Genomic DNA, 27,312 nt, shown 5'->3' with positions numbered 1-27,312 from the left:
CTAATCAGACCAAACAGCTGCTCACATTCTGACTGCTGATTACAGTACAAATCAGCTGATTTGACTTTAAAACAAGTTACACCTTCCCCACAGCAGACACATCATAGCAGGAATAGCAACAGTGTTACTAATAACATTAATAATGTCTCTGTTTCTTTTAAGTTTCAGTAAGTTGATTAATGAGCCAGTATCCGCAATACTGGGGTCCTGGTTCTGGATTATATGAATAGAGTGTAGCCACTATTAAAGTTAGTTGCATCCGTATATGAAAAGTAAAAATGATGTGAAAAGGGTCTTTTGTCTATGAGAAATGTGGCAACAGTAAATCACACATTAATTAAAGAAAACAGCACTAGGTTAAAGGTTACAAGTACAAAAGCATATCTAGTGAAGTTAAGGTATATTATTATATCGCTTAAAATTATGATTTTTTTTTTTGCATTTGTTTGTATTCGCAGCATGAAAAAAGAAACAAGGGCTTGTCTGATTTAACAGCTGAACTAAACTGACCTTTGAATAACTTTAGAAACCTGGCACAAGAGAGTGGCACAAGAAATCACAGGTAAGTACAGTAAATCTATTCGAGCAGACACAGAAATGTTTGTGAAGATGAAGGTGCACTGCAACTGCTAAGCAGTACGGTGATTACACAACTGTGCCTCCGATGAAGAAGTCATATAATTAATCAAGTAAAAAGTTTGGAAAAATATGTCCAACGTTCACATCTGTGAATGTGTGAAAGTATACAGATACCTTTTCTACAAGACAGCACTTTTAAACTTTTTTATGCTTTTGGAGATTCAGAATAAAGGACTATTGTGGTGATTTTTCATGCTTAACCCATTTCACTTTACTACAATATTTAATATCACTGCTGGCTATCTTTAAAACAATGTAATAGTGTTAACACATTTTTGAATGTGTCTTCCCTTCCTTCTATTGCTTCTCATTCATATATCTATGATATGTAAATCTAAAGGCAGACTCATGTCACGGCAAAGTTAAAGTTGTACGTACATTATTTTTTGTCAAAATAATTCAGTAATTGTCGTAATTGTAATGCAGTGCAGACTTTTAAATCAGGCTAGATTTTAACTGCTTTAACATGTAACAACAGAAGTTTTCAAAATGTTTTCTGTGATGGAAAATACACAATTCAAGTCATATTCAATAGTATGCTAGCATGCATATGGAGTGGAATGGAGACCAGTCAGGTTAAATTCTGAAATTCTGCAGCAGACACTGAAACATGATCAGCAGTGATATTAAGTATACTTGATCTGTATTGCACTGTAATACTGGTGTGGATCTTGAAGGGTTATCAGGTGCGCTTGTGGAAGTTGGGTGTGTTGTTTTTGGGTTTGTTTGTTTTTTTCAGCTCAAACCTCGAGTTTCTTTTTCATGACAAGCTTGTAGAGAATCTGGTAGCCGTCATCCCAGGCGTAGAGCAGCTGCTCCTGTTGGTTGTACTTCAGACTAGAGTGAGCTCCATAACGTTTCGGAAAGTAAACCAGTGGTGCGTCTTCATTGGTCACCATGTCATTGACGTCAAACACACACTGGATGCGTGAACGGCCGGGGTGCTTGGTGTTGTACACCACATACAGTGTGCCGCAGATGACGAAGGCTGCCTCTGCATTATCTCTTGGACAGTTTGTGTCCCACATCTGCTCAATGTCCAGCGAGCTGGCATCCATTTTAGCCAGAGAGATGTGCCCCTCGTTCTGACGTGTGGCATAAATGGCCCACAGGCCTTCCTCGTCCACAGCCAAGTCCATCGCCGTCTCAGGGGTCAGTCCGTACACTGGGACATGGTCCTGGACAGGGAACACTGCACTGTCTGCCACAGAGCTGTTCTTCATGTCATATTTGACCACCTTCACCTCTTCGACCTGATTGATGTAATACACGTAATTGTTGTAGACTACATGACCTGTTCCTTTCCAGGCGGATGGCAACTTCATCTGCTTCGACAGAGACATGCTCGACGAACGGCTGAAGTCTTGTATGGTGGGAAACTCATAGATGGTGTCTTCATCTGTCCCGTTAAAAATGTACACCTTCCCAGAGCCCCTGCTGGTGTCTTTGGTCCACATGCCCTTCGGCCCTCCAACTCGCTTCAAGATCTTCATGGCTTTTATACTGGAGATCATGTCTCTGCAGTCTGAAATAAGAGTGACAGGCATTGCATGATGTCATTTAAAAATATAAGAAGTGGAACAAGTCAAGTCTAAAGTAATTTGGACCAGTCCCAAGTCCTTGAGGTCCAAGTCAAGTCCTTGTTTATGTTACTTAAGACAGACTTCACTAAATAATCTGAAACAATCTACAGCTTGGAGACATGTTTACTGACAGATTGTATGATGTGTTTCTCTTGTCTTTGCCTTATTTGTTCATGGTTTATACAAATGGGTGACAAATCTAAGGAAAACCAACATTGAATGTCACCGTAAGGCTTTTGGCCAATATCAGCTTTCATGATCTGTGTACTAGTTATTTAAATTAAACCTGACCTCTTTGTAATTTAAAATCTGTGCCTGATTTAGTGATTTGATGATGGTGGAGGAGAGTGCCCTCTAATAAAGACATGTCCAAAATATCCCAGACAGCAGCTGTTGAAAGCCCACAACATATCAAATTATATATCATTTTCATACTCATCAAACCATTCACTATGGAATCAGCTTCGTACATTATGTTTCATTCAGGTTTTACATGTGTCATTAATCTGTAACTTCAAAATTATATTTCCTAAAATATAAACTCTACTGGATGTACACTGCAGGCATAGATTAGGTGAACTGTGTATGAACAAATTTCTATTCATGTCTCAATTCAAATGATTATAAATGCAATACTTTGTTTTTTAGTTGTTGGTCATATGAAGTTATTCATTTTCAGGTTCATCCTAATTGTTGCACATTAATACACACAGTGTATTCTGGTAAACAGGTTAGTCGTGTAGTTTAAGAGCACCACATCTCACCTGAGAGTTTTGCATATTTGGCCTTCTGCTTCTCCTTCACCAGAGTCACCTGTTGCTCTATCAGCTTGTCGTCCACATCCACACATGGCTGAGCCCCATTCTGGGTCTCCAAGTAGTCCAGTTCACGCTCCACCCGGTCCACCCGAGTCCCCACGCTGTCTAGATTTATTCGCAGTATTTCTTTCTCTTTGTCCAGGTTCTCCAGCTGGGAAACCATCTGCTGCTTTAGCTCCCGCAGCTCTGAGGCATAGCGAGTGGTCTGCTCATGCCACAGAGAGATACGGTCCTGTTTTTAAATAAGGGGACAAAGATTAGTTATATCTGAATTTTTTAATTTTCTTATAATATGTGTTCTATAGGGAATGTAAATACATTTCCAGAAAGTATTGAATTCACTCAAAAGGCCATAATTTGATGTTATTATCATGTTTAGTGAATAGACTGGGACAGAAAGGCATAATAAGTAGGAGACTCATCTTTCAAACAGCCAGGTTCAGCCCAAACGTGGCAAACATCTACCCTGCTCAAATATCCTTCAGAAAAACACCAGCTCACTCACTGCGGGTGCTGCCCTGTCGTGCACTCTGACCTCTGACCTCCCTATTAAGGATAGACTTTCTCTACAGGTGATCAGCGAAGTCTGACACTATTTTCCAGCAACACAGAGGCTGAGGAATGTAGATATAGTTTACTGTAATAATCCATGTAAAAAGGACTATAGACCTGGTATGAAAGACAGTAGATCATGTGTTATAAAAACCCTAACCCTAACCCTTTTGATACAAACAAAACAGCAGTGTTAAAACAGTATAACTGAATGGCAAGATCCACATGGCGAGCTATTACTGGTTATTTAGCAGTGGCCTGTTCCTTAAATTAAGTGACATCACAGAAATAAGTTTCCACACAGGCAGGAAATCCTCTAAGAAATGTTTAATCTGGCACATGCTGAGACTGACTTTTACTTGATCATCTTTAACAGACAAATTCTACAGCTATATCAACTTTTTTTAATAATGTAATTTTGGACTGCAGTTTTTACATCATATATGCATATCAAGACTGATGAAACTTTTAAACTGCATTTCTACCTTGGTAAGACTCACTCCCTATACATTTGTGAGAGCTCAGTTTTCCAGGATTTTCCCCTGGATTTACCCACATCTGCATTCCATTGCCTATGCCCTGTCCCTGAAAGTTTCCTCTCAGAGGGACTCTGGAGCCCAGGGCTCGGCAGGAAGGTAAAGTGAGTCTTACCTCTATAGCAAGCAGCCTCCGCTCCAAGTAGTCAATCAGCGTTTGGTGCTGAGCACTGGTGAAGCAGGCCAAAGTTACCAAGACAACAAGTCCTCTCATTTTGTGTCAGGTCAGTCGCTTCTGTTACTGTAAGCTCCTGACTGGAGTTCAGTGAGAGTGTGTGAAGGAGCCAGCAGAGTCCCAGAGGTGGGCTGGAATGTTTCGCTGAGCTCTCTGGGAGGAGTCACTAACATCTGGTGGAGATGAAGGCACAAAGTCTCAAAGAGACATGAGCCAGTCCTTCCTACTCCTGCTTCAGCTTTTTACCTGGTTTGCAGAGATAAGAACAAACAAATGTGTCATCTGATGTTTAACTACATGTATGGGTTTAAAGAGTAGAAGTACTTAAAAATTAATATATTAATTAAAAAAAAGGAAAACAGCAAATAGATGTGGCAAAGGAGCACACATTATATAGGAGGCTTAATGTAGGTGGGGCTCAGGAGTCAATGAGCTCCGTAGTAGTGTGGAAAAGGAAACTCTGCACAGTATATTTTAATCAGAATAGAAAATCAGCCTAATTCCAAAGCCTCCTACAGACATGTTTTAAGATGTAAATCAAATACTCTTCTTTGAATAATACTTTATGTTTCATATTATTTGTCCACCAATATCTTCCTTATTTAAAAAATGCAGAATCTATAAATATGCAAATATTTTTTCATGTCAAAAATGTAATAACGGTACACAAGAAGTCTCCTGCTTCATTGTGAAGTGCATTCTCAGCATTTGTTCACTGGAGGTTTTGAGTTTCCAAATCACATTCATGTAAGTTGCATACAGGAACAGAAAAACACATTTTTGAGTCATATTAAGTTATAATGAGAAGTTCCCAGGGGCATCAACCATTCTGATTTTCTTGGATATTATACTGAAACTTATGAATGGATTAATTAGAATCACAGAGTCTATTACTCCTCCACTGACATTTCTTCATTATGTACACTATTGCTTAATCTTACAGGATTAAAACAATTAAGGTGATGGTGGTTAAAGTGGTTATAGTAATGATTATTACTGTTGTTGCTCTAATATGTATTATTATTACTCTGCTTCTGTTTATTATTTTACTTCTTGTTTCCCTGCGTCTCTCTTCCGCTTTTTCTCATTTGCTTTGGCTCAATACTTTAATGACAGTTGAAGTTGTCAAAACAATGTTACTGTATTTCTTCTCAGTTGAATAGTGTTACTCTCAAAAATATGTTCTTTCATTGTTTAAGTCATCACATACAGAATAGTCCATTTAATTGTCAAAATCGGCCAAGCCCATGTTTCATAAATAGCACTGATATGAAATTGTTGTAAAGTCTGATAAATCTGTTGTCAGGTGAAACTCAAACTTCACTAAATAGGGAGTTGGGAGTTTCTCACATCTTAGGTCAACCAATGGTATGCAAGTTATGAGTATGGACGTTGACAAATCCCTTTGCTTTCTGCAATGAATGCTGCTTGTGATGACCTACCATCAGAAGTCTGCAAAGGATGAAATCAGTGTCTGAAGATTAGTCACGTTGATACGCAATAGCCATCAGTTAGCCTCAGAAAAATAACAATCTGGTACACCAAGAAAACATGATGGGCAAGACTGTTTAGACATGATGATGATAAGGAACGTCCTCCCAGACTCCTCTCATTTAAACTAAACATCTAAACATTTTGACCACTTTGGTTTTACACAGTGTCAAAGAAACGTCTCATTTAGGTAGAAATGATTTATTCATTGACACAATAACCTAATTTTGAAACATGAATGAAATGTTTTGGATAAGTTAAGGCCTTTTGCAGGCTAACTATAGTGTTTTGCTGAATTTATGAGCTGTTTTGGTAAATGCATCTTCAGTGATGAAAACGTGTGAAATGTGCCAAAGCAACTGAAAAAAATGAATTATAAGATTTTAACTGTTGTTTAAATTGTCTACTCTTCTCTACTTTCATTTGTTAAGCACTTTAAGTAGTCATGTAAACCTAAAATATAACAAAGTTGTGGAAAAAGGAAATATATATGCTGGATTCATATGTTAAATATTTTTTGTGTTATAGATGTGTCTGCCATGTTTCCAGCTGCTGCAGTAATACTGGGACAGATGTCTCTCAGACATCAACAAAACCAAAACAGTTGTTGGTTGGATGAATGGTGAATTACTGGGGCAATAGGAAATAGCGTTAAAACTGTCTCTGGTCTCCCCTGTAATTACAACCACCTTGCTCTTTAAAAAATCAGTAAGCCAAGAAGAGTAAATTACATCACTGCACATCTCTTTTTCAACAAAGTTTGGATTACTGTGTTTTTCCAGTTGGTTCTAAAACTCAGCACAGACTGATTACTGTGTATGTGTATATTTAAACCCATTCTGGGACAGACTGTGTTCATGCTATAATTGATACGATCGTCCTGTCCTTTTAAGGTGGACACGTGTGTGTTTCATTCCATTTTGGCTTAAGACAGCATGATGTAATGTCCAGCAGAAAAGTAAGCAGTTTTTACAATCTATGAAACTCAGACGGTTTACAGCTGCTTAAATACTGAAGTCACTGTGTTCATTCATGCTCTGTCTCACATGTTATTATGTAAATGTAAAAAAGTTTCACTGTGTGCTTCTAAAACCCTGAATGGAATCTGCAAATAAAAACAGTATTATTTTCACTCTGCACAAACTACAATTGCTTTTGTTTTTCATATTTGCAGTGTGTCTGCCCACGCACAGTCCACTGACCCTATCATGACATGGTGGAGTTTATCTTTGTAATATCACTCACTGATCACATCAAACCAGGAACCTCAAAGCAGGGAGGAGCTTCTGTATTTTGTGTGTTTTGTTCCGATGTCTGATGTGTGGAAGAATTACTGATAAAACTAAAGATCACAAAAATGACAGGATTTGACCAGCAATTGTTCAAGTAAAGAGACTCCACCATGACAAGAAACATTCATCATTCAGTTTCTCTGTTTATCAAGTTACTGATACAAATCACTTTACCAACCTGAAAACATAAAAGCCCAGCCTCACAAAGCCCAGAAAGATGTGCTGCAGCTTGTATGCCTTCATTTCTACTGGCAACTTTTAAGACTTGAGGATCATTAATGACACTGCACTGTTCATGAAGTGGTTTGTGCCAGTGTGAAAGTCATTTCCTCTTGCCGACAGTAGTCTATTGTACAGAGTAGAAACTCATTTGTAATTCTGCCAGTGGGCTCCCAGGCTATCTCATCTTCATGCACTGATGCTGTTTAACATTACGCATCTAAAGGGCTATTGTACCCTTGGTTATTTACACTATAGTAATTCTAAATCCTGGAACATGTTTATGACTGTTTTTTATCCCACCTCGCGCCATCATTAGTTAAGGTTTGTTTGTATAAGGATGGTTGATTTGAATATTTAAGGTTTATGTATTTTTATGTAAAGAGAATGAAAGTGTAAAGAGAATGAAAGCGTTTTTGCAAAAATGAAACACAAATCTAAATTAGACATGGTAGTAGCATAGAAATAGTTGAAAGTCAACAGTAGTAAAAGTCAACAGCAGCTCATTGAAGCACATTAAACTCCAATGATTTTGTATGATACATTTATCTTGGAGGAATGACTGTATACAGTATAGTGACCTCCAGGAATGAGTGAAACCTAAGCTTCAATAGCTTTGTTTTTTCAATTACATCCATTTGAATAAGTTTATGTAATTTCATATTGATTCTGCATTCAACTTAGATATCTGTGGACCCACTTAGGAGGGGGCTCGTCCTGGACGGGCTGTCTCTGTGTCTCCAACCAATGTCAGAGCCCATCTGCAGCTCACAGAGCTGTAACTGTAAGAAGGGTGCAAACAGTGACAAAGTATGGGCGGACACAGTTAGGCTTAATGTATAGGCCTACTGGATTTGTCTGTTTGAAAGTGGAATAATTATGATCATCTTATTTATTGCATTCACTTTGGATATAATAATACTAAAATTGCTGCTAGTGCTGCTACTATTAAGACACTACTACTATAATAACTGTATCTATAATCCAATTTTAAACAATAATCAAAATCTTTATGAGTTCATACAGTAATGATCATGTTACAGTATTCCAGTGAAAGGTCATAAACACTTTTTACACTGTTTATCTATGTAATCATTGCTGTGTGTATAACCATGTATGGTGCGAACGTGGAGGGAAAGGGACAAGAAGGCAGGAAAATGAATGGATGTGATGGAGATGATCTGTGTTAATGTGTGTATGTAATAATTTGAATATGAGTCACTCCTTTTTTTCAGAACATTTGCCTACAGGATTTTGTGTCTTTCTCAGTGATTGGGCAGAACACTGAAGGGTCCTGAAACATGCAAACACAGGCAAATCTTTTAGGAGTACTGAACGGAAGAGGATCGAGGGCTTTTTTTTATCAGATCGAAAATCAGCTGTTGGGAGATCATATAAGCTTACAGGAACTTCTGTAACCAAGAATACCAGGTATGTTCTGTTCTGTAATTCATAAAGTATAATTTTGTGCTGTTTAGCAAGAGAAAAGGCTAAGGATGAAAACCTTTAAAAATAATTTCTACATTTGTGCTGTTGTGCATTTTTTTACCACAAGGATTTTGCATTAAGTGCACCAAAAATTGTCTTTTTTCCAAGAGAAGAAAGCCAAGTAACAAAAGTCCCACTGAAAGTGTATCCGAGCAACATGGAGTACACATTTAGAGCAGTAACTCAAAACCCGGGGATTATCATCTGGAGGATCGAGGTAATTTGATTTTGATGCTGCAGTAGTGAATGTGAATGGCAAAACAACATTTCACTGTTTTAAAAAACTTCTATTCTTCCACAAACATAATCAGTTCAGCACTTGTTGAGCTGCAATTATGTAAAAAAGCTGAGATTGAAGAATACTGGTTAGAAGCTCTGAAATGTTGATGGACATTTAAGTAAAATGGACACTTTCTTCTCTTTCTGCAATAGAAACTGGAGCTGGTGCAAGTCCCTGAGAAATCTTATGGAAACTTTTACGAGGGTGACTGCTACATCCTTCTCTCTGTAAGTCTGTGGAGGTCACTAATGAATCACTGTGGTTTTGCGTGCCAGTGCTGCTCATTTGTATATTTAAGTCCTATTCTTTTAAACTCAAACTCTTGCCTTTATTCTTTCAGTATATCAGATAGCATGATCTTCTTATATCCACTGTTTCCCCACTCCTGTATCTCATCAGACCCTGAAGGTGCAGAGTTCTGTGTGTTATGATATTCACTACTGGATCGGCTCACAGTCCTCTCAAGATGAACAGGGTGCAGCTGCTGTTTACACAGTACAACTTGATGAATTCTTGGGCTCCACTCCGGTCCAGCACCGTGAGGTTCAGGGCCATGAGTCGGATGCCTTCAGGGGCTACTTCAAGCAGGGGGTAATGTGAGTGAAAATTTCGATACAGTATTTATTAATTCATAGATAGTAAAATACCCTTATCATTATCCTCCTGTGTTGTTTAGCTACAAGAAAGGTGGCGTTGCATCAGGCATGAGGCATGTTGAAACCAACACTTATGACGTGAGGAGACTGCTTCATGTCAAGGGGAAGAAAAGAGTGATTGCCAAGGAGGTCAGTCATGCTTCCCAGTGGTTATGTAACATTATGGAATAGAGGAAGTCACATAAAAAGAGTGCATTATGTTTTAACTTGTTGCAGGTGGAGATGAGCTGGAAGAGCTTCAACCTTGGAGATGTGTTTTTGTTGGATATTGGCAAGACCATCATTCAGTGGAACGGACCGAAAAGTAACAAACAGGAAAGGCTGAAAGTAAGATTTGTTTGACTATGTGGAATTCATATGGAAAACATACTTGAGGAGAAAAATGGAAGAAACATAACCATGACTTGCTCCTCTTCATAACATATCTCATCTGTGAGGGTATAACTCATTCACAACTACTTTTTCTATAATATAGTAGGCTATATGTTGTAAGTATGTTGAAAAGAAAACTGCTTACCGGTAAAATCATTATATTTTCCAGTGCAGAATAATAACATAAGAATAACTTTATATTGTTTAGTAATTGACTTTTCAAATATTACAGATTTTTACAATCATGTGAATTTAAATGTGATGTGAGAGGACCCTGAGTAAGTGCACATTTAGGTCTAAGGTGTATTTAATGTTATGTTATGACCCTGTTATGCCTGTTTACTTGTCTAGTCCTCTATCTGCATTTCTGTCGCAACAAAAAGATATACAGTCCAATGCATTTTAAATAACAGTATTGTTTCAGTATACGCACTTTAAATAGACCCTGAAATAAGTCTGAGTTTGATCCTTTTTGTGGCATTAAATATCATCAATAAACTTTTATAGGAAGTTGTTGGACTGCACGGCCGAAACTGATTTCCTCCTTCATGCAAAAGGCTGGAGGCTCTGAATAGTTTGTTTTTCCATCACACAGTTAAATACAGTCCAAAACTACTCTGTGAACAGAGCAATGCAGTGAGCATGGACACTTTTCGGTTTCTTTTAGGGGTCCTTGTGAGCATTTTCATAATGTTGACAACCACAAATATATTACTGTGGCCATGTTTAGTCATTATTTAGCTTACATATTCATCCCATCAGAATGTCCTTGTTATTATAATGAGATTTCAAACAAACCAACATATAAAGTTTAAAATTAAAAATAGAAAACACTAGAATTGCTCTGTTAATTGCAGTTCTTAGATGTGTGGTTGTGAAAAGTCTTACTGAGTAACTGTCAGAACAAAACTGCATATACTGGTGCAAATGCTAAAGTCAGCTTGTGCATTAGATAATAAATTTGATAATGAATTTGATAATAAATTAAATGTGCACAGAAGAGGTTTTCATGTGGAGTCTGAGATTTCTGAATTATGCTGTTGTTCTATTACACATCCATTTCTCAGGGTATGTTGCTGGCTAAAGACATCCGAGACAGAGAGCGAGGAGGTCGAGCAGACATTAAAGTGATTGAGGGCGAAGCAGAGAAAAACTCTCCTCAGAACATGGAGCTCCTCACTGATGTTCTTGGACAAAGAACCATCAATCTGATGGATGGATCTCCTGATGAAACTGCTGACCAGGAACAGAAGGGAAAACTTACACTTTACCAGTGAGCTGCTCCTGAATCTAAGTTGTCAAATCATTCTTGTTATCAGTGGGTGAGGATTCATCCATGTTCAATTAAAGAAATGTTTGTTTCTGCAAATGTGTTTTTGCACTCATTTCAGTGTGTCAGATGTGGGTGGTGCGATGAAGGTCACAGAAGTTGCTACCAGACCACTGGTTCAGGATCTTCTGAATCATGATGTGAGTTGTTGTCCTGGATCAACTTAGCCCGACACTAAATGACTCAATTATATATGATTACAGGATGCTTATATATCATCATTCATCTACAGCTCGAAGTTTTAAATGAAGGAAATCACTTGTTTTCCTAATTTATTCATCTATTTAGGACTGCTACTTCCTGGACCAGGGAGGGACGAAGATCTTTGTATGGAAAGGGAAGAAAGCAAACAAAGCTGAGAGACAGGCTGCCATGTCCAGAGCTTTGGTGAGTGACACTACATCAGACCTTTGTATATACAATACATTTTATTGGTTTTGCACAGTATGTTTATTTCCTATGATTTATCTGACTGGCTGTTATAGGAGTTCATCAAAGCAAAAAAGTATCCCATCACTACAAATGTGGAGACGGTGAATGATGGGGCAGAGTCAGCTCTCTTCAAGCAGCTGTTCCAGAGATGGACTGTAAAGGGCCAGACTCAAGGTCTGGGTAAAGTGCATACAAAGGGGAAAGTGGGTATGTGTCTTTGTTTGGTGATGTGCATAAACACATCACATAGCAGAGAAAAATGACCTTCTTATAGATTTGTCTTCTAATATAAACTTAATTGCTTATTGATTTATGATACATGTTTTATTATCATATTCTGCTTTAGCTCATATCACACAGGAGAAATTTGATGCCACTTTGATGCACGTGATGCCAGAGGTTGCTGCACAGGAGCGAATGGTGGACAATGGCACAGGTCAAGTTGAGGTATCTTTGACAATGTAATCTGAAGTTTGCTTTGTAGTAATTAGTTACAATTTAGTTTGGAAATATGCATCGCTCAATAGACCTTTTTCACTGAAGACATTTTGACTTTTTGTAGAAAAGCAAAGATGTTATTAATAACATTAACAATGGCTCTGTTCTATTCAAGCGTCCGAAACAACAGCGTGATAACATGTACAGGAACTAATATATCGCAAATTACACATTAATGCATGACTATGATGTACCCAGGTGTGGAGAATTGAGAATTTGGAGCTTGTCCCTGTGGACCCTCAATGGTATGGTTACTTCTATGGAGGAGACTGCTACCTGATCCTCTACACCTACTTAGTCAACAACAGGAAAAGTTACCTGCTCTATATATGGCAGGTGAGGATGTAACACCCAGTGCACTACATAATAATAGTAATTTGGATTTGTCCACTAAAATACTATGTTTATTTGGCGTACAAAGATCTCTGCATTGTGTCTGCTTTGGATTTTTTACTCTATTATATGATAAAATGCAATTTTACCATACTATTATTTTAGGGGCGCCATGCAACACAAGATGAATTGGCAGCTTCAGCATTTCAGGCAGTACAATTGGATCAGAAATATGGTGACGAGCCAGTTCAAGTGAGAATTACCATGAGCAAAGAACCAAGACACTTTATGGCCATTTTCAAAGGTAAAATGGTCATCTTTGAGGTATGATTGTTAACATGTTATAATCATTTCATTAGAAACATTCTGCTTATTTATCTTTTCTTTGGGTTAAGTTTTATATCATGCATGTGCATTAAGTATTTTTTAACAGTATGGAATATTTCCCTTCTTTTCTGTTAGGGAGGAACATCTAGAAAAGGGTCCTCTGACCCAGAACCACCAATAAGGTTGTTCCAGGTCCATGGTTCTGACTCATCCAATACAAAAGCCATTGAGGTTCCAGCCTTGGCCACCTCTCTCAACTCCAATGATGTGTTTTTACTTAAGAGCCAATCTGGAGTTTATCTTTGGTGTGGAAAGGTATGGAGGATCAAAACAATACAATATGAAACTTTTTAATGGTATTTTTATGATTATTTATGTATTTTGTATGTATGTTTACATCTGTGTATCTGTGGTAACAAAAGGGTTAAAAAACAGAAATACATTAGGTGGCCAAAAGTATATAGACACTCACATCCTAATAGCTTTGTGTACTTTTGTTCCAGTATTGTTTTTCCTGGTTTAGGCACCTTAAACTAAATTAACTTTCACTGCTACAGCATATAATTACATTTTAAACAATAGTGTGCTCCCTACTTTATGGCAACAGTTTGGAGAAGACCAGTCTAGACTAAGCGTAAGCACTTTAAGTTCTTTTTACTGCTTCTCTTATTGCTGGTTAAAAAAAACAATTGTGCTGTGTGTTAAAGGCTAGGATGTATCTGCTTACTGCGTTGTTACTGAATTGTTAGCATTTGCTCTCCAGGTAAGCCAGCTGTCAATCACAACTGTCAATCACCACCCACGTGGCAGACATGTAAGACTATAAGTCTTCAAATCTTATTAACAGGGCAATAATTTCAAAAATGACGACTGGCACACTTGCTACATGGCCATAATTTTGTAATTGAGATAACAACGACTTGTTAAAAAAAATGATTGACATTTCTAAAGAAAGGGTGACACTTTTGAATGATTGTCAGTTGGAGTCAAAGATTTTTTGTGGTGCATTTGTGCTTTACGGTACTTTCATATTGGCTTGGTAAGCCATGGTAGTTGCCGCTTGGTCTAGGCTGAGGTTTCTGTGGATTGGATTTCTAACAATTACTAATTCAGTTAATGAGTAAGTACACATGCTACTGCATCAGTCTTTATCGCATGAAGACCAAGTAAGCAAAACCAAGAAGGAAGTCAACTACTTACTCTAGTTAAGTAAATACTACTATTCATACTCTTGCAATACATCTCCACAGAGGATTCAGGATGCAGCGGCCCATCACATATTCAACCAACTTAAAGCAATGGTTCGGCGTAATTTCAACCTAGCGTCATATGCACCATGAGGTCTATCTAAACACCACCTCAGTCGTTCATTGTCATTTGGTTGGAAAATAGTGGAGTTAGAGCCATCAGTCGAATGGCTTAGTACAGGCACTAACGGGACCACCAGTGTATCTGGTAAATGACCCCACTAATAATGCCTGGATTGTTATCAAACTTCTACAGTAGTACAAATAGGGTCTTTACTCATAAATCGATGCATTGGAAAGTTTGTAAGTACACCAGGAGTTTATTAAAATAAACACTTACCTGATGGCTTTTACTCTGCGGCTACTGCTAAAGCTGTAAACATCATCGAAAAATCGCACGATCACGCACAGATCTTTAGATGTGCAGTGCGGGTGTCTCGCGAGACTGCACAGTATTTCAGTAATCGCAACCAACCCACAATAAGCTGGTTTTGGAATTAGATGGTCTTCAAACGTTTGGTTTAGGTGTCCACATACTTTTGGCCATATAGTGTACTACTGTATATCACAAAAGACCGGCTTGGTCCAGCCAACACCTTGTAGGCTGTGCAATGAATTTCCTTCCTCAAGTCCCTACAGTGTCACAGATACAAATGATAACATATAAAATGTGATAACTGCTTTTTGTTACCAGGGATCAAGTGGAGATGAAAGAGCCATGGCAAAGTTGGTCAGTTCTGTGATTGGCCAGAAGTCACACAACGGCTCTGACGAGCTTGTGGCAGAGGGTCAGGAGCCTACTGAATTCTGGGAGTTGCTTGGGGGGAAAGGTCCCTATGCAAGTAGCAAGAGGTAATGATAATACAAATACTATGAACAGTATTAGCAAATGAGCTTCAGGAGTGTTACAGCAATCATATATCACTTGTAGAGGAAACTTGTTAGCCACTATTTTAGAAGTTGTGTGTTTGTGCTGTCCACAGATTACAGCAGACGGTTTTAGACCATCAACCACGCCTGTTTGAATGCTCCAATAAGACAGGCCGTTTCATTGTGAGTGAGGTGACTCAGTTCACACAGGACGACCTCAGTGAGGATGATGTTATGCTGCTGGACACATGGGATCAGGTATGAACTGACAAGGAATATGTTTTTTGTTTTTTATAATGACCAAAGATTTTTATGTTTATATTTATTTTTATGTTAGCCCCAGACTGTGCAATTTCCTCTTCTCTAGTAATTGTTTTGGTTTTGTGGCACACAGCTTCATTATTTTGATTCACTCTCACTACTCTTATAGCATAAAAAATTAATCAACTGTACACTACCTGCTGAGCAACAAAGGCCGGACAAATAAAGTAAAGTGAAGCATTTAGCAGCTAAAAAGCCAAATGTGTCCTGTAAGAGTGAAACCAGAAACAGAGCTAAAAAGATTATTCACATATTTCAGGAGGCCAAACACATGACTCCAAATGAATGCTATCCATGCTCCATGTCTGTTTGCTATATAAACCTTAAAGGTAAAACAAATCATTGTAGTTTTACAGTTTGTTGTATAGACCCCAAGTGGCCCAAAATAATTATTGTAGGTTTGATTTTTTTACTCTGTCTTTGGAAACTGAACTCTTAATTGCTAAAGGGTAAACATTTCTTCTCCGAATGCTGTCATCTCTTATTGTTGGTCTCAGTTGTTTCTCTGGATTGGTAAAGAGGCCAATGAGGTGGAGCGCAAAGAAGCAGTGGTCACAAGCCAAGAGTACTTGCGCACACACCCGGGTGACAGAGATCTGGACACCCCTATCATCTTGATCAAGCAAGGATTCGAGCCGCCCACATTCACTGGGTGGTTTACAGCCTGGGATCCCTCCAAATGGAGTGTGAGTGTTTTGGTTTTTGAAGTGAAATACAGCATCAGTATGTATATTAATGAGAGAAAACGGATTTGTTGGCTTCTTTCTTTTAGGGAGGAAAAAGCTATGAGGAGTTGAAGAAGGAGTTGGGAGATGTAACAATGCCAGTTACTGTTATACATGTAAGTACAGCTTAATTCATTCCTTAAAATTGTACCATTCTTGTTCAAAATAAAACATGTTCTTCTTCATCTTTTTGTTCAAGAGGTTATTTTACTGCTGTATACAAAGGTCTATTTAGGAATTGTTGCACTTGAGGTGCAGATATGTTGTAAGCTTCCAGTCCTTTGTGGTATTCCAAACTTTAACACATACAATTTCAAACATATTTCCGGCTAGCCAACATTAAATATGTATGGGATTTTTGACTAAATATTCTGTGACAGGTGTAAAAATGGGACAAAAACTTGTACCCTGGTACATACTATAAACCAAAATTAAAAAGCTGAGCTATGTCACAACAGCAAGTGGGAGATTAATTGTGATATACAGACTAAGCATCTTTATTCCTGTATTGTGACTTTCTAGCAGGAGCAGAAAATTGTTGAAAGCCTTCAGTCTTTTCCACCAGAAGCTTTGGTCAACAAGCTTGCTAATGAGCTGCCTGAGGATGTTGACCCTACCCAGAAAGAGGTACAGTGTGTGTGTGTGTGTGTGTGTGTGTGTGTGTGTGTGTGTGTGTGTGTGTGTGTGTACGTGGGTGCATGTGTGTGTATAGAGCATACATAAACATACTCCTCCATGAACAGACAGTGATTTTTAAACATTTTCTCTCAAATCTTTAAGTCAGGAGCCTATAGTTATCTACCATATAGTCTTTGATTTGCAGTTAGTTCCTGGTTCGTTCCCTTTTCATTCATTGGTAACAATTCACAATTTTGTGCACTCTGTGTAAGGTGTAACCATGATGCTTTGCTTCTTTATAGCACCAGTATTGTGACTGCAGTGCATATTTTTACCCAACCACCTCAACAAAGAAACTATATTGTTTGTCATCTGTTTTCACTCACTAGTTTGTGAACTGCTTTTTTAGAAACACCTGTCTGACTATGATTTCAACAACCTTTTTGGCATCACCAAAGACGACTTTGCGAGGCTGCCGCAGTGGAAGCAGCTGAAAATGAAAAAAGAGAAAGGGCTGTTTTGATTTTTCTTTCAGAGTCTGTATTTGAAAATAAGCTATTGCTTTTTTAAAGCCAACAGCCAGTTTCTCTTAGTGTCAGCTCCCCTTCCCCTTGAACTACTGATTTTCCACCTGAGTGCAAAATCCTACTTGACTTGTTTGAAGATAAGAATTTCAAATATAAATAAAATAATATACATTTTAAATACAAGTTAATTCTAATAATGTGTCTTTTCATACCCTGATTTTCCTGTGATTCATCTGTTTACACACAATATCACTGTAATACAATTCTTGAATACTTTATGTTTGAAACTTTGTTGATGTTGTATAATGGACACTGTTTAATTGAGAGCTCTTGTGACAATGTCATTTAAGTTTATGGAATGAAAAAATATAAACTTTGCTTATTCTGCTGTGTGTTTATGTGATGTGGTTTCATTTCAGTCCTGATGGAAGTGAACACAAAAGACTTCATGAGATTTAAGCTCAATAAGACAATAGCCCAAACATTTTAACTATTTAGAAACAACACATACCCATACCCAATAGAGTTAACAGCCAGAGCATGAAAAATGCTTTATCTGTATTTGATACGTGTTCTGTTCTCCATTTGCTTTACAAAACCCAACTCTGCCATCTGGTGGACAAATAACAGAACAACATGTCAGTTGAAAACAATCAGTTTAACCACTTAACATACGCCCCTGTTTTTTATGCTGTTAGCCTAAATGACATGCCCAAGTTGTGAGCATCACAGATCCCACATAGTTTGAGACTCAGAGATGTGTCTGGTATCATTGGAAGGGAAACACTCTCAGGATTCTTGTAAAAGTGTCTGTGTGATTCTGTGACTTACTGACAAAGAGTGGCAGAGGTTACAATGATGGGGTTGTTTACTCGCCCGTAGGTTTGCCTTTACAATGACATGTGTACAGACATTCAGGGACCTCTCAGCAGGATATAGACACAATGAGCCCACAGCCACAGGTCTTGGCTTCATGCAGTCCAAATTTGGAGTCAAAAGACCAAAAGATGAATTTTTCAGAATTATTTTTCAACAGGTATGTCCATGCGTTTTCCTTACGTCCTTTTTGGAGACTCCAAATGGACACTTGGTTACCATGGTTACCAAAGCTGTATAACCACAATCAAACACCTCTAACTTCACATCCCCTTTGCCTACAATCAAAATATTGGTCTCTAATGAAAGCTGACACCATATTATTATTATTATTATTATTATTATTATTATTATTACATATAACCATATTTTTTTGTTTGGCCATATCTATCTATCTATCTATCTATCTATCTGTTTATTTTGCTATAAGTCATATGTCAAGTCGAAGAAGAACCAACCGTGTACCAAAATGCCGAGTGCGTAATGATATATGGTTCAACTCTTTTACGCACAGGGCGCGCGCCGGTTACGCTTGGAGTTTGTTTATGGACAGCCAAACTGATAGCTTAGTGTCATACACCGTTGGAAACCTCTGACTATTGGCTAAAAGGTTATCAACTTAATTTCACCGAATATTTCCATAGGCTAGAACAGCAGTCAATCAAAGCCATGTCGTCATTGTTGTTGGTCACATGTCCTCATTGGCTTTGGAGACATGTACTGCCTAATCCTAAACACCGATTGGCTTGTGTGTGGTGTCGTCAGAAGCAGAAGAGGCTCACGGTCGTAAACATCTAGTCACGTGTACTCTGAGATGGACGCGCAGGTCAGGAAATGACGTAAACGGACCGTATATAGTTTGTTATTTGTGTTATTACATTACGTGTTGGACTGAATACATGGACATATTGAGGAGAGTATTCCGGTTTTATGGAAACGGATTTCATATTTCACAAGAATGGATACTTGGCGAGCTGTACAGAAAGTGCTGAGTCATAAGATGATCGTTGTGGATAAAGGGAAGACTTTGAAGGTATGTAGGCATTATAGCTTTTCTTACTTAGCTCAGGGGCTAGCCGAGCTAATCGCTAATACTATTACGGCTGTGAGCAACCATATAAGTCGTGAGTGGTCTTGAATGAATCAGGACAATCTAAGCTTTCCAACGATGTACGGCATGAATATATATGTTTAAGGGTTGGTGTTTAAAACATTCAGAATAACGTGTGGCTACCTCCTAACATCCGTACCGTCCCGTAAACGGAACAGCGTATGTTAAGTGGTTAAACGCTAATTCACATGTCTGTGGACATCTTTCGAGCAGAAGGGGAAGTTTGCCTTTATTTAAAAGTTTCTATGACTCTTATCAGTACTATTTTTCTGTGTAATTTATATTCATCCCATTCAGTTACATTTAAGTTTCTCTTGTTTTGATTTTTAGCACGAAAACTATCCAAATCTCTTCCTATAACTTTTGGAAAATGCTCATCTAATCCCAATAATTTCAGGAAACAGCCAGATGTCAATTAAACTTAAAAGTTTCAAAGACCCCTTTCTTTTCACCATCTATAAAAAAAATAGATTGAATTTCTTTTTCTAAGCAACATTTCTGCAGTGATTAAAGCTGCTATAATCTTTCATATTCTCACAGTTCCTGAACATCTTAAAGAAAAGTCAAAACAAATGACCAATCAACATCAGTGTCATTCAATCCATTTATTGTGATATGTTTGGAATGTATTTTCAGTTACAAGTATAAATTTACGTCATTTACTGTCACATCTGAGCATTTCATTCAAAGTTTAAGACAAGTCAAAAATATTTAGACCCATTCAAGACATTACAGCAAGGACACATTTTTTGCATTGTCATGTGAAAACAATTTGATTACATGATAAACTATCAAAAAGTCACTGCAATATGCTCAAAATGCCAAACTGTTCCGGTGTCAGGGAAGTTAATTTCCCTGCAGATTGTAAAATGAAAAACCTTTAAAACATGATGTTTGATCAGTTTAACATTAGAACTCAGGAGTGATATAACCTGACTCAAAACAAAAAAACCAAATCCCTTAAAATCGCAGAAAATGAATAGGAAGATAAAATAAATTGTTGATGACAACATAAACAAGCACTAATTATCGGTATTTAATCAAAAATGTCAGATGTATTGGTTACAAATGACCTGATTGTTCAAGAACCGAACACAATGCCACCATTACAGCACTTTTGTGACAGTAACAGACACCTATCAACTCACGTTGTAGAAAAACAGCATAGAACAGTCATCTGAGCTGTTTGATTCTGTGATGCTCTGTGCATCAAGGCAGACAGCACAACAGATAATCAAGTATTAGCATATGAACCAGCGCTATGTTGAGATCAGACTGAGCAAAGAGATACAAAACATAAATGAGACAAACAAAATTCAAAATGTTGGCGTAAACCCACAAGATGAGATGCACCTTAATGTAACAACTGCAAACATTTGCAAAATAGTTATTGGGGCTTTTTTATTTTTTTAAGATGAGTGCAATTAATTTAGCAGAAGGTCCACCTATTAAAACTAAACTAAACAGAAAAATGCATGATCTACAGACGAGAATGATTTTGATAATCCCTTTAAAAAACACAAATTCTTACAGTAAATAATGTAGATCAAGAATTATTTGATATGTGTGAAAGTACCACATGCAAAAGTACTAAAAATGAATTCATATGCAGTATGGAAATCAATATACATTCTTAGGTGCTCATGCAAACTATCAATAACACATGATGTGAACAGGTTTATCCTTGTCTCAAGCATAAAAAATTGTAAAAAAATTGCAATTCGCTATGATTAAATATAAAGTGTGTACAGCAATCAAAGACATCCAAAGAGACTTATTTCAGTGAGATCCACTGCAAATGTGCAAACATACAGTAGTATCATGCAGGCAGGGAGAAAAAAAGCCTGCAGCTGGTCAGCTGATTGTTTCTCACTGACAGGTTTGGTTGTAAAGGGAATGTTGTTTCTAATGTAATCTGACAAATTTATGCCACAATACAAGAACTTTAAAAAGTGCAAATGCAGCCAAATCAATTATTCTAAAGCCTTGAAATAAAAAAAAGGAAAAAGGAGCATATGAAAGATAAAAAAATATCTGTTCTTGTGAAGGCTTTTTCCCATTCTGAAAAATCCCTATCTTATGACCACCAACAGCCATTGAGTACTAACATCTGATATTCGCGTTTCAAAAATCAATCAACAATGTTAAACATGGCCTAAACCTTCTTTGGAGTGAGCTTGACAACTGAGGACTTTAAATGCAGATCATTTCAATTTGATCTTATTTTTCAGCTATATGAGACAAACATCTTACAGCTTAGTGTAACATGCTGTAAGTGTATGAAATTTAAAGTCCACCTTTCTAAGCTCCTGTGTTTCTCATGTGTAGTAGGAGACAGCGATGGTCCCTGTTCAAAAACTTGTGGAGCTCACTGTATTTTGTATACATGTAAATTCTGTTGTGTGACCTGGCAGCTGTTACGTAAAACAAACTAACCTTCTTAAAAAGATAACCAAACAGGTAAAACAGTCAAAGCAGCATGGAGTATTTTACATGTCTCTCCACATAAGGAAAAATAATAAGAAAAAAAAGTTAAGACATATTAAAAAAGGAATTTATTTACTTATTGGCAAATTATATTAAGTCGTCATGAGTGGAACTGCAGCTAGTAAACCACCCGGATCCTGAGTTTTTTTCGTTGTGAAACTACAGTGTTTTTAAACTCTGAATGTTAATATTGGCCTCAAAGTTTCCTCAGTAGGTAAATATCAAAAAAGGTGTTTGAACTGAATTATAATCAGATAATCAAAACTATTTGTGAACTATTGCCCAGTATTAGATAAAACAGATAAAGTTAAGACACAACGCAGAGCTCAGGGTTTTTGGGGTCTTGGAGCTCCCCGGAGTTGTTACTCAGACTTCCCTCTCTAGCCACCGAGTCATGAGGCAGCTCCAGACTGTCTGCATCACCTGGGAAGATCCGGTCCTGCTCTGGAGTCTCAGCAGATGCGTCTTCGTAGGCACTTACGCTGTCTGAGTCGTTGCTGTCTGGAGAGGGATCTCGTCCATCTTCACTGCTGTCACTGTAAGGCCTCCGCAGGACCCCGTCTTCAGAGCCTGGGTTGTCCAGTGCGAGGGAGGGTGTGTGACTGAGGGTCTTACTGACCATCTTCCGCAGCTTTACCAGGACGCTCCCGTCATCCTCTGCCCCTTCATCCTGTCTCATGTCCTCAGATGATAGCCCCCTGCTGCTGGAGGGGTCCTTTTCTGCTCTGGATGCAGCCGGAATCATTTCCTTGGCATCGTTTTTCATTTTGTGTCCTTGTCTCGTTTCCCCGTCCACGCTCTCATGAGTGTTCACGGAAACAGATGCTTTGGTATCCCTTTCCTGCAAAGAGACATTTAACTTTCCATTAATAAATTAAGTGTATGTTCACATCAAGTAAAATTAAATTATTTAAAATATGTCTTTAAATTAAGTTAAATTCTAAATCGATGCTAATATGTTGCCATTATCTTTCATTTTATAATCTGTTTCTACAGGCATTTCAGCAGGCGCGACTTTTAATTCATATCCCTGTCATCTATATTTAAGGCACTTAAATATTACAACAAATTGTTGTTGGATTTTGCTCTTTTTTTCTTGTTCTTTACTTTAAATATAAACTTCTCAAAAGCATCTGTACATGTTCGGGCCACAATCCAATCCAAAGTATGCAAATGCATAACTCAAATAGCCTACAGTACAACCTTGGCAACAACCTTAGCAACAAAGAATACAAAATGGACAGCTGTTTGTGTGCATGTGCAAACAATCTGACGTCAGTTTGATGGGGGAGTGGAGATAACTTTGCAAACGAAACATTCAGAGTAGACTGAACTTTTGACTTTAAGATAACATTTTTACATACCGTAAGTTTTTGAACTTTGACTAAGACATCCAACATTATAACAATATATAAAAAAAAGGTAGTACAGTATAGTGACAAGAGCATAAATGGGTAAAGAGACATTACAGCTATTTTAGATGTCCAAGAAAAAATAAACCTCAAGTCATCATGCTCTTGACAAATTGTTAATGTAACACACAGTAACGTTCTCACTTAACACTTGAATAAAAAAATCATTGTTATTAGTAACACCTGCAATTCATATTACTGTTATTTGCATTTAAGAAGCATTTTGTGATGTTTTCTTTAATGTTCCCCTTTCACATGTCACATTACCTCTTTTAAGCTCTCCACCTCTTGCGTTAAAGAGCGCACCAGACTCTCCAGTTTCTTCTTGGCCTCCCTCTCTCGCTCCAACTCCTACAAATGTAGAATGAAACAGTGACATCAAGAGAGGAATGGCAGCTTGTTAGTTTTAAACTTTGTTATAGTTAGGAACAGAAACAAACTTCACATAAGGATGAGGCCAAATAAAAAAAGAATATGAAATGCTGTTATGTGACTGAGGTGAAGTGCTTCAGTGGTGTTTCAGTGCTGGGGAGGAATTCCACGTACCATACTAGCCTGTCCAGCTTCTCTCTGGGCCTCAGCCAGCAGCTCCTCTACACCCTCCAGTGTGTCCTGCAGGACGTCCACCTGGAACAACAGAGCCTCTCGCTCAACCTCCAGCCCACGTAGCTCCTGCACCGCTTCATCATAACTGGCCTGCAGCTCCAGCTACACCGCAAACACAGTTACAGATCAGTCTGGGCAACTTTAGAGGAACACATGCCAGTCAGTGGGGGGCAAGTGATTAGCAAGCTCTCAGAGGCAGTCATTAGCAGGAGGCCTCATCTGGAACTACCATATATAAAGATATATTTATCACGGCAGAGATCCATAATTAGACCTGGACAAGACTCATCATTATTACAATAACAATAAGAAAAAGTCACCATTTCTGGGAGTCCCATGAAGAGGTCCTGTTCAGACTGCTGAAAGGATGAAAAAAAGTATCTTGTAAGTTAACTGATATATTATTCATAATATACATTATTGAATGATAACAAACATGTTCTAAAAAGGCAATATAGAACAACATAATACCAACAAAATTGATTCAGAGTAGATTCACAAATTTAGATTGTGCAACAGTCATAACAAGATAAGTCTGTCTGCGCAGCACCAAATCTCACCTTGCTGTTAGTTATCTTTTCATCCTTTCATGTGGTAAATCGGGTCACAGATTTCAGCACACAGAAATCACAGCCATCAAAACTTGTGACCCTATATTAAAACCACAGATGCACTACATTTGCTCTCAAAATAAAGCTGCTCACAGTAACATTGACTTGACCAAGATTTATTTCAACAGGCTTTAACTCTAGTTGAAAACAGTGCCAGAGATAGCATTATTTATAAAAAAAATAAAAAATAAAATAAATAAATAAAATGTTTTAATTTTTTGACCAAACATCTTAATGAGACACACTGTGCCCACACATGTTGACTGAATGCAGGTTTGGATTTCCTGCAAATAAACCTCTAAAATATTTCTTTTGTATCTTTGGTTACTGAGGCAGGTGAGTCCTCTCTTAAGTACAATGGTGGAGGAACTTGTCAGATACTTCACATAAATGTACCAATTAATAATCTAAAAATACTCCATTTGTAAACATTTCTGCATTCAAATCGCACTAAAAGTACTGTAGAAAAATATTCCCTGTCAATGATATATTGCTATACATTATATTATTATGTTTTTACTACAAATGTATGGATGTGTAAGCAGCATTTAATTGTAGGTTAGTCTAATGTAGTACAGTGGTACCCAATCCAGGGGCCGAGTCCCTCTAAAGGGTCACAAGATTAACGTGAGTAGACAAGAGATGATTAATGTGATGAGTTTCTCTTTATACTTGCTGTGAAATATGGGATAAATTCACTTGTGTTTAGTAATTCATTGTGTATATTTTTTGAAGATTGTTGTGTTGTTATTCTGTGTACAGTAGGAACACTGAGAGCCACTAAATCTGTCCAATTCCTTGTTTGTGTAAACATACTTGGCCACAAAAGATTATCCTGATTGTGATAAGTTGACCTTGACCAGTGATTTAAATAACCCTCCTGATAGGGAATAACTCTTTGTTGGGGCAACTAACAACTCTTAGCATTTGAATTGTGACAAGGAGTCCAAACTAGTCACAAAGATTTGTAAAGTTTTGTAACCCAAAGTCGTAATCTATAGCTTTCAAAAGTACAAAATCTAATGCAAAAATACAATAGTATACACAAGAAAATACTTATGGAAATACCAAATTGCACTTGAGTAAATACTAGTACTACTGATTATGTAGTGATAATACAGTAGGGTCCAAAAATCCCAAAGTCAGAGACCACTTTCCAATGGGAAAGTGGACTCTAATCTATTACTGTCACACCTGAATGCCATGATACTGAGTCATGAGAGACAACTGGAGCAGGGACGGACTTTACAATTAGGCAAAGTTGGTGACTGCCTGTGGCACCCAAAAAGGGAACCAAACAGCTATAGATGCATTATAATGTTTAAATATGAAAAATACTGAATTATGTTACTATTCTAACTCATTGTACCCCAAAATAACTTAAAGCCCCCCAAACCATTTAAAAACCTTTGTATTCAACTTCAGTGGAAATACTGAATCACTAAATTTAGACAGATAATGGTTACTGATTACTAGGGCTGGGAAATATTTCAATATTGTATTGATATTGTGATATGAGGCCAGGTATCGTCTTAGATATTGAATATCTTGCATAAGCGTTGTCTTTTCCTAGTTTTAAAGGCTGTATTACTATAAAATTATGTCAAATTTTACTCACCGAACTTTTCAAGGAAAAGCACCAATAGTCTATAAAAGTAAAGTACTTTTACAGTACTTTTATTGTGTGACATTAATAGTTTTACTTAAGGGTTTAAGTTTTGAGTCCTTCTTCAACCCCTACCGGTACCAACAACCCCAGTTAGGGAGAAGAAAAGAGTTTGCTGGAGCCTCCTAATCACTGAGTCCGCCCCTGAGCTGGAGATAACCAGGACCATAGACCATGGACCATGGACGGGTTATCTGGCTCCTACCTGACTGTCGCTCCTCTTCTTCAGGGTGCCTGCCCGGCTGTCGCTTCGTGTGAGCCGCCTGGATGAGCTGTCGGACTGTTAAGAAGCACAGAGAGTGGAAAGCCTAGCATCAGTCACACAGTCAGAGCACAAACAGAAGAGGCAAGCTAACAACGGGGAAGTCAGCTGAAGCTAACAGAGAGGCCTGATTAAAAACAACTACCGACTCTTCACACGAGATGCTGTTCACACTTAACAGGAAATATAACAGGCTTAACTTCCCACTTACTATATTTTAGCTAAAGTTATGTCGATTAAAGAGCCCAAACTAAGCTAGCAGAGTCGCATCATTAGCTGTAAACAAACAGTACCGGTGTTATGTCGAAGTCTGTTCCCCCTTCAAATGATGTCCCCCTTTTGTTAAAATTGTGTTCATCATTACAACACAGCCGCGTTTATGGTTACAGTTAGCTGGTTAGGATTAAGGTAAACTTGGGTTACAATTAAGCACCTCGGAAGACGACTGTTTGGGGTTATGGGGGAAGGAGGAACACATATCGACGGGGGAACAGACATAACACCGTGATTTGCGTTCTCTCACCTCCTTTATGATGTTGCGCAGAGACTCATCCTCGCTCAATCCCCGAGAAAAAGCCCGCTTCCTCGGAGAGCCGCTGCCGTCCAGGGTGACTGAATGCATTTTTAAAAAATCTTTTATATAAATTCTTTGTTTATGTAACTGCCACCTCCGAGCTATCTGTATGAAGTGGTGTTTGGTGCTTGCTTCCTACGCAGCCGTGCAGTTAAGTGTCCTGTCGACGCCCAGGCCGGGAATCCACCGAGAGCCGTCTTTAACACCGCCCTCGCTCCGCCCACACAGAGGAGTCAGAGATCAGCTCGAGTCATCAGTTTGAGTCAGAGATTAGCTCGAGGAGAACTTTAAGGTAGAACACTGCCCCCAATTTAAAGGGCCCCAAACAATTATAGATTTATTATGATATTTAGATGTGAAAAGTATTGAATTACGTTA

At 38.0% G+C, this 27,312-nt stretch overlaps 3 protein-coding genes across 5 annotated transcripts; 1 reads left to right on the top strand and 2 right to left on the bottom strand.

Annotated features, from left to right (window-relative positions):
- Window positions 1–1,379: 1,379 nt before the first annotated feature.
- On the bottom strand, window positions 1,380–4,476 carry olfml3b (olfactomedin-like 3b). Its single transcript, XM_053316311.1, is given in 4 exon segments — window positions 1,380–2,164; window positions 2,987–3,272; window positions 4,244–4,366; window positions 4,369–4,476. Coding segments are annotated over 4 exon segments (1,302 nt in total).
- Window positions 4,477–8,950: 4,474 nt separating this feature from the next.
- On the top strand, window positions 8,951–17,325 carry avil (advillin). 2 transcript variants are annotated; one of them, XM_053315166.1, is made up of 19 exons: window positions 8,951–9,010; window positions 9,226–9,300; window positions 9,473–9,669; window positions 9,750–9,858; window positions 9,946–10,056; window positions 11,169–11,374; window positions 11,493–11,571; window positions 11,720–11,818; window positions 11,917–12,070; window positions 12,210–12,310; window positions 12,560–12,697; window positions 12,860–13,018; window positions 13,157–13,336; window positions 14,963–15,120; window positions 15,252–15,396; window positions 15,957–16,145; window positions 16,232–16,300; window positions 16,710–16,811; window positions 17,212–17,325. In XM_053315166.1, exons 1-19 carry the CDS (start codon window positions 8,951–8,953, stop codon window positions 17,323–17,325), a joined length of 2,445 nt encoding a protein of 814 aa, XP_053171141.1. The 2 variants fall into 2 exon arrangements, with proteins under 2 accessions (XP_053171141.1, XP_053171140.1); XM_053315165.1 differs by having other exon boundaries at window positions 16,707–16,811.
- Window positions 17,326–21,486: 4,161 nt separating this feature from the next.
- si:ch1073-456m8.1 (leucine-rich repeat flightless-interacting protein 2) lies at window positions 21,487–27,096 on the bottom strand. 2 transcript variants are annotated; one of them, XM_053316173.1, is made up of 6 exons: window positions 26,884–27,096; window positions 26,304–26,378; window positions 24,142–24,180; window positions 23,762–23,923; window positions 23,483–23,566; window positions 21,487–22,644 (listed from the first exon to the last, which is right to left on the bottom strand). In XM_053316173.1, the coding sequence occupies exons 1-6, from the start codon at window positions 26,980–26,982 to the stop codon at window positions 22,111–22,113; spliced, it is 993 nt and encodes a 330-aa protein (XP_053172148.1). In that variant the 5' UTR covers window positions 26,983–27,096; the 3' UTR covers window positions 21,487–22,110. The 2 variants fall into 2 exon arrangements, with proteins under 2 accessions (XP_053172148.1, XP_053172149.1); XM_053316174.1 differs by having other exon boundaries at window positions 24,142–24,177.
- Between the last annotated feature and the right edge of the window lie 216 nt (window positions 27,097–27,312).

This window comes from Scomber japonicus, chromosome 3 (assembly GCF_027409825.1).
Source record: "Scomber japonicus isolate fScoJap1 chromosome 3, fScoJap1.pri, whole genome shotgun sequence".
NCBI classification, from domain to species: Eukaryota; Metazoa; Chordata; class Actinopteri; order Scombriformes; family Scombridae; genus Scomber; species Scomber japonicus.
The sequence above is the reverse complement of the archived record's forward strand: the minus strand, read 5'-3'. Positions and strand labels throughout refer to the sequence as shown.

Excerpts from the sequence above, each read along its gene's own strand:
- si:ch1073-456m8.1 (XM_053316173.1), bottom strand. The coding sequence starts at position 26,982 with ATGCATTCAGTCACCCTGGACGGCAGCGGCTCTCCGAGGAAGCGGGCT. Across the intron at positions 24,181-26,303 it reads AGAAGAGGAGCGACAGTCAG|CAGTCTGAACAGGACCTCTT; the intron begins GTAGGAGCCAGA and ends TCATCCTTTCAG. Across the intron at positions 23,924-24,141 it reads TCATGGGACTCCCAGAAATG|CTGGAGCTGCAGGCCAGTTA; the intron begins GTGACTTTTTCT and ends TTTGCGGTGTAG.
- avil (XM_053315165.1), top strand. The coding sequence starts at position 8,951 with ATGGAGTACACATTTAGAGCAGTAACTCAAAACCCGGGGATTATCATC. Across the intron at positions 9,301-9,472 it reads ACTGCTACATCCTTCTCTCT|ACCCTGAAGGTGCAGAGTTC; the intron begins GTAAGTCTGTGG and ends GTATCTCATCAG. Across the intron at positions 16,812-17,211 it reads TTGACCCTACCCAGAAAGAG|AAACACCTGTCTGACTATGA; the intron begins GTACAGTGTGTG and ends CTGCTTTTTTAG.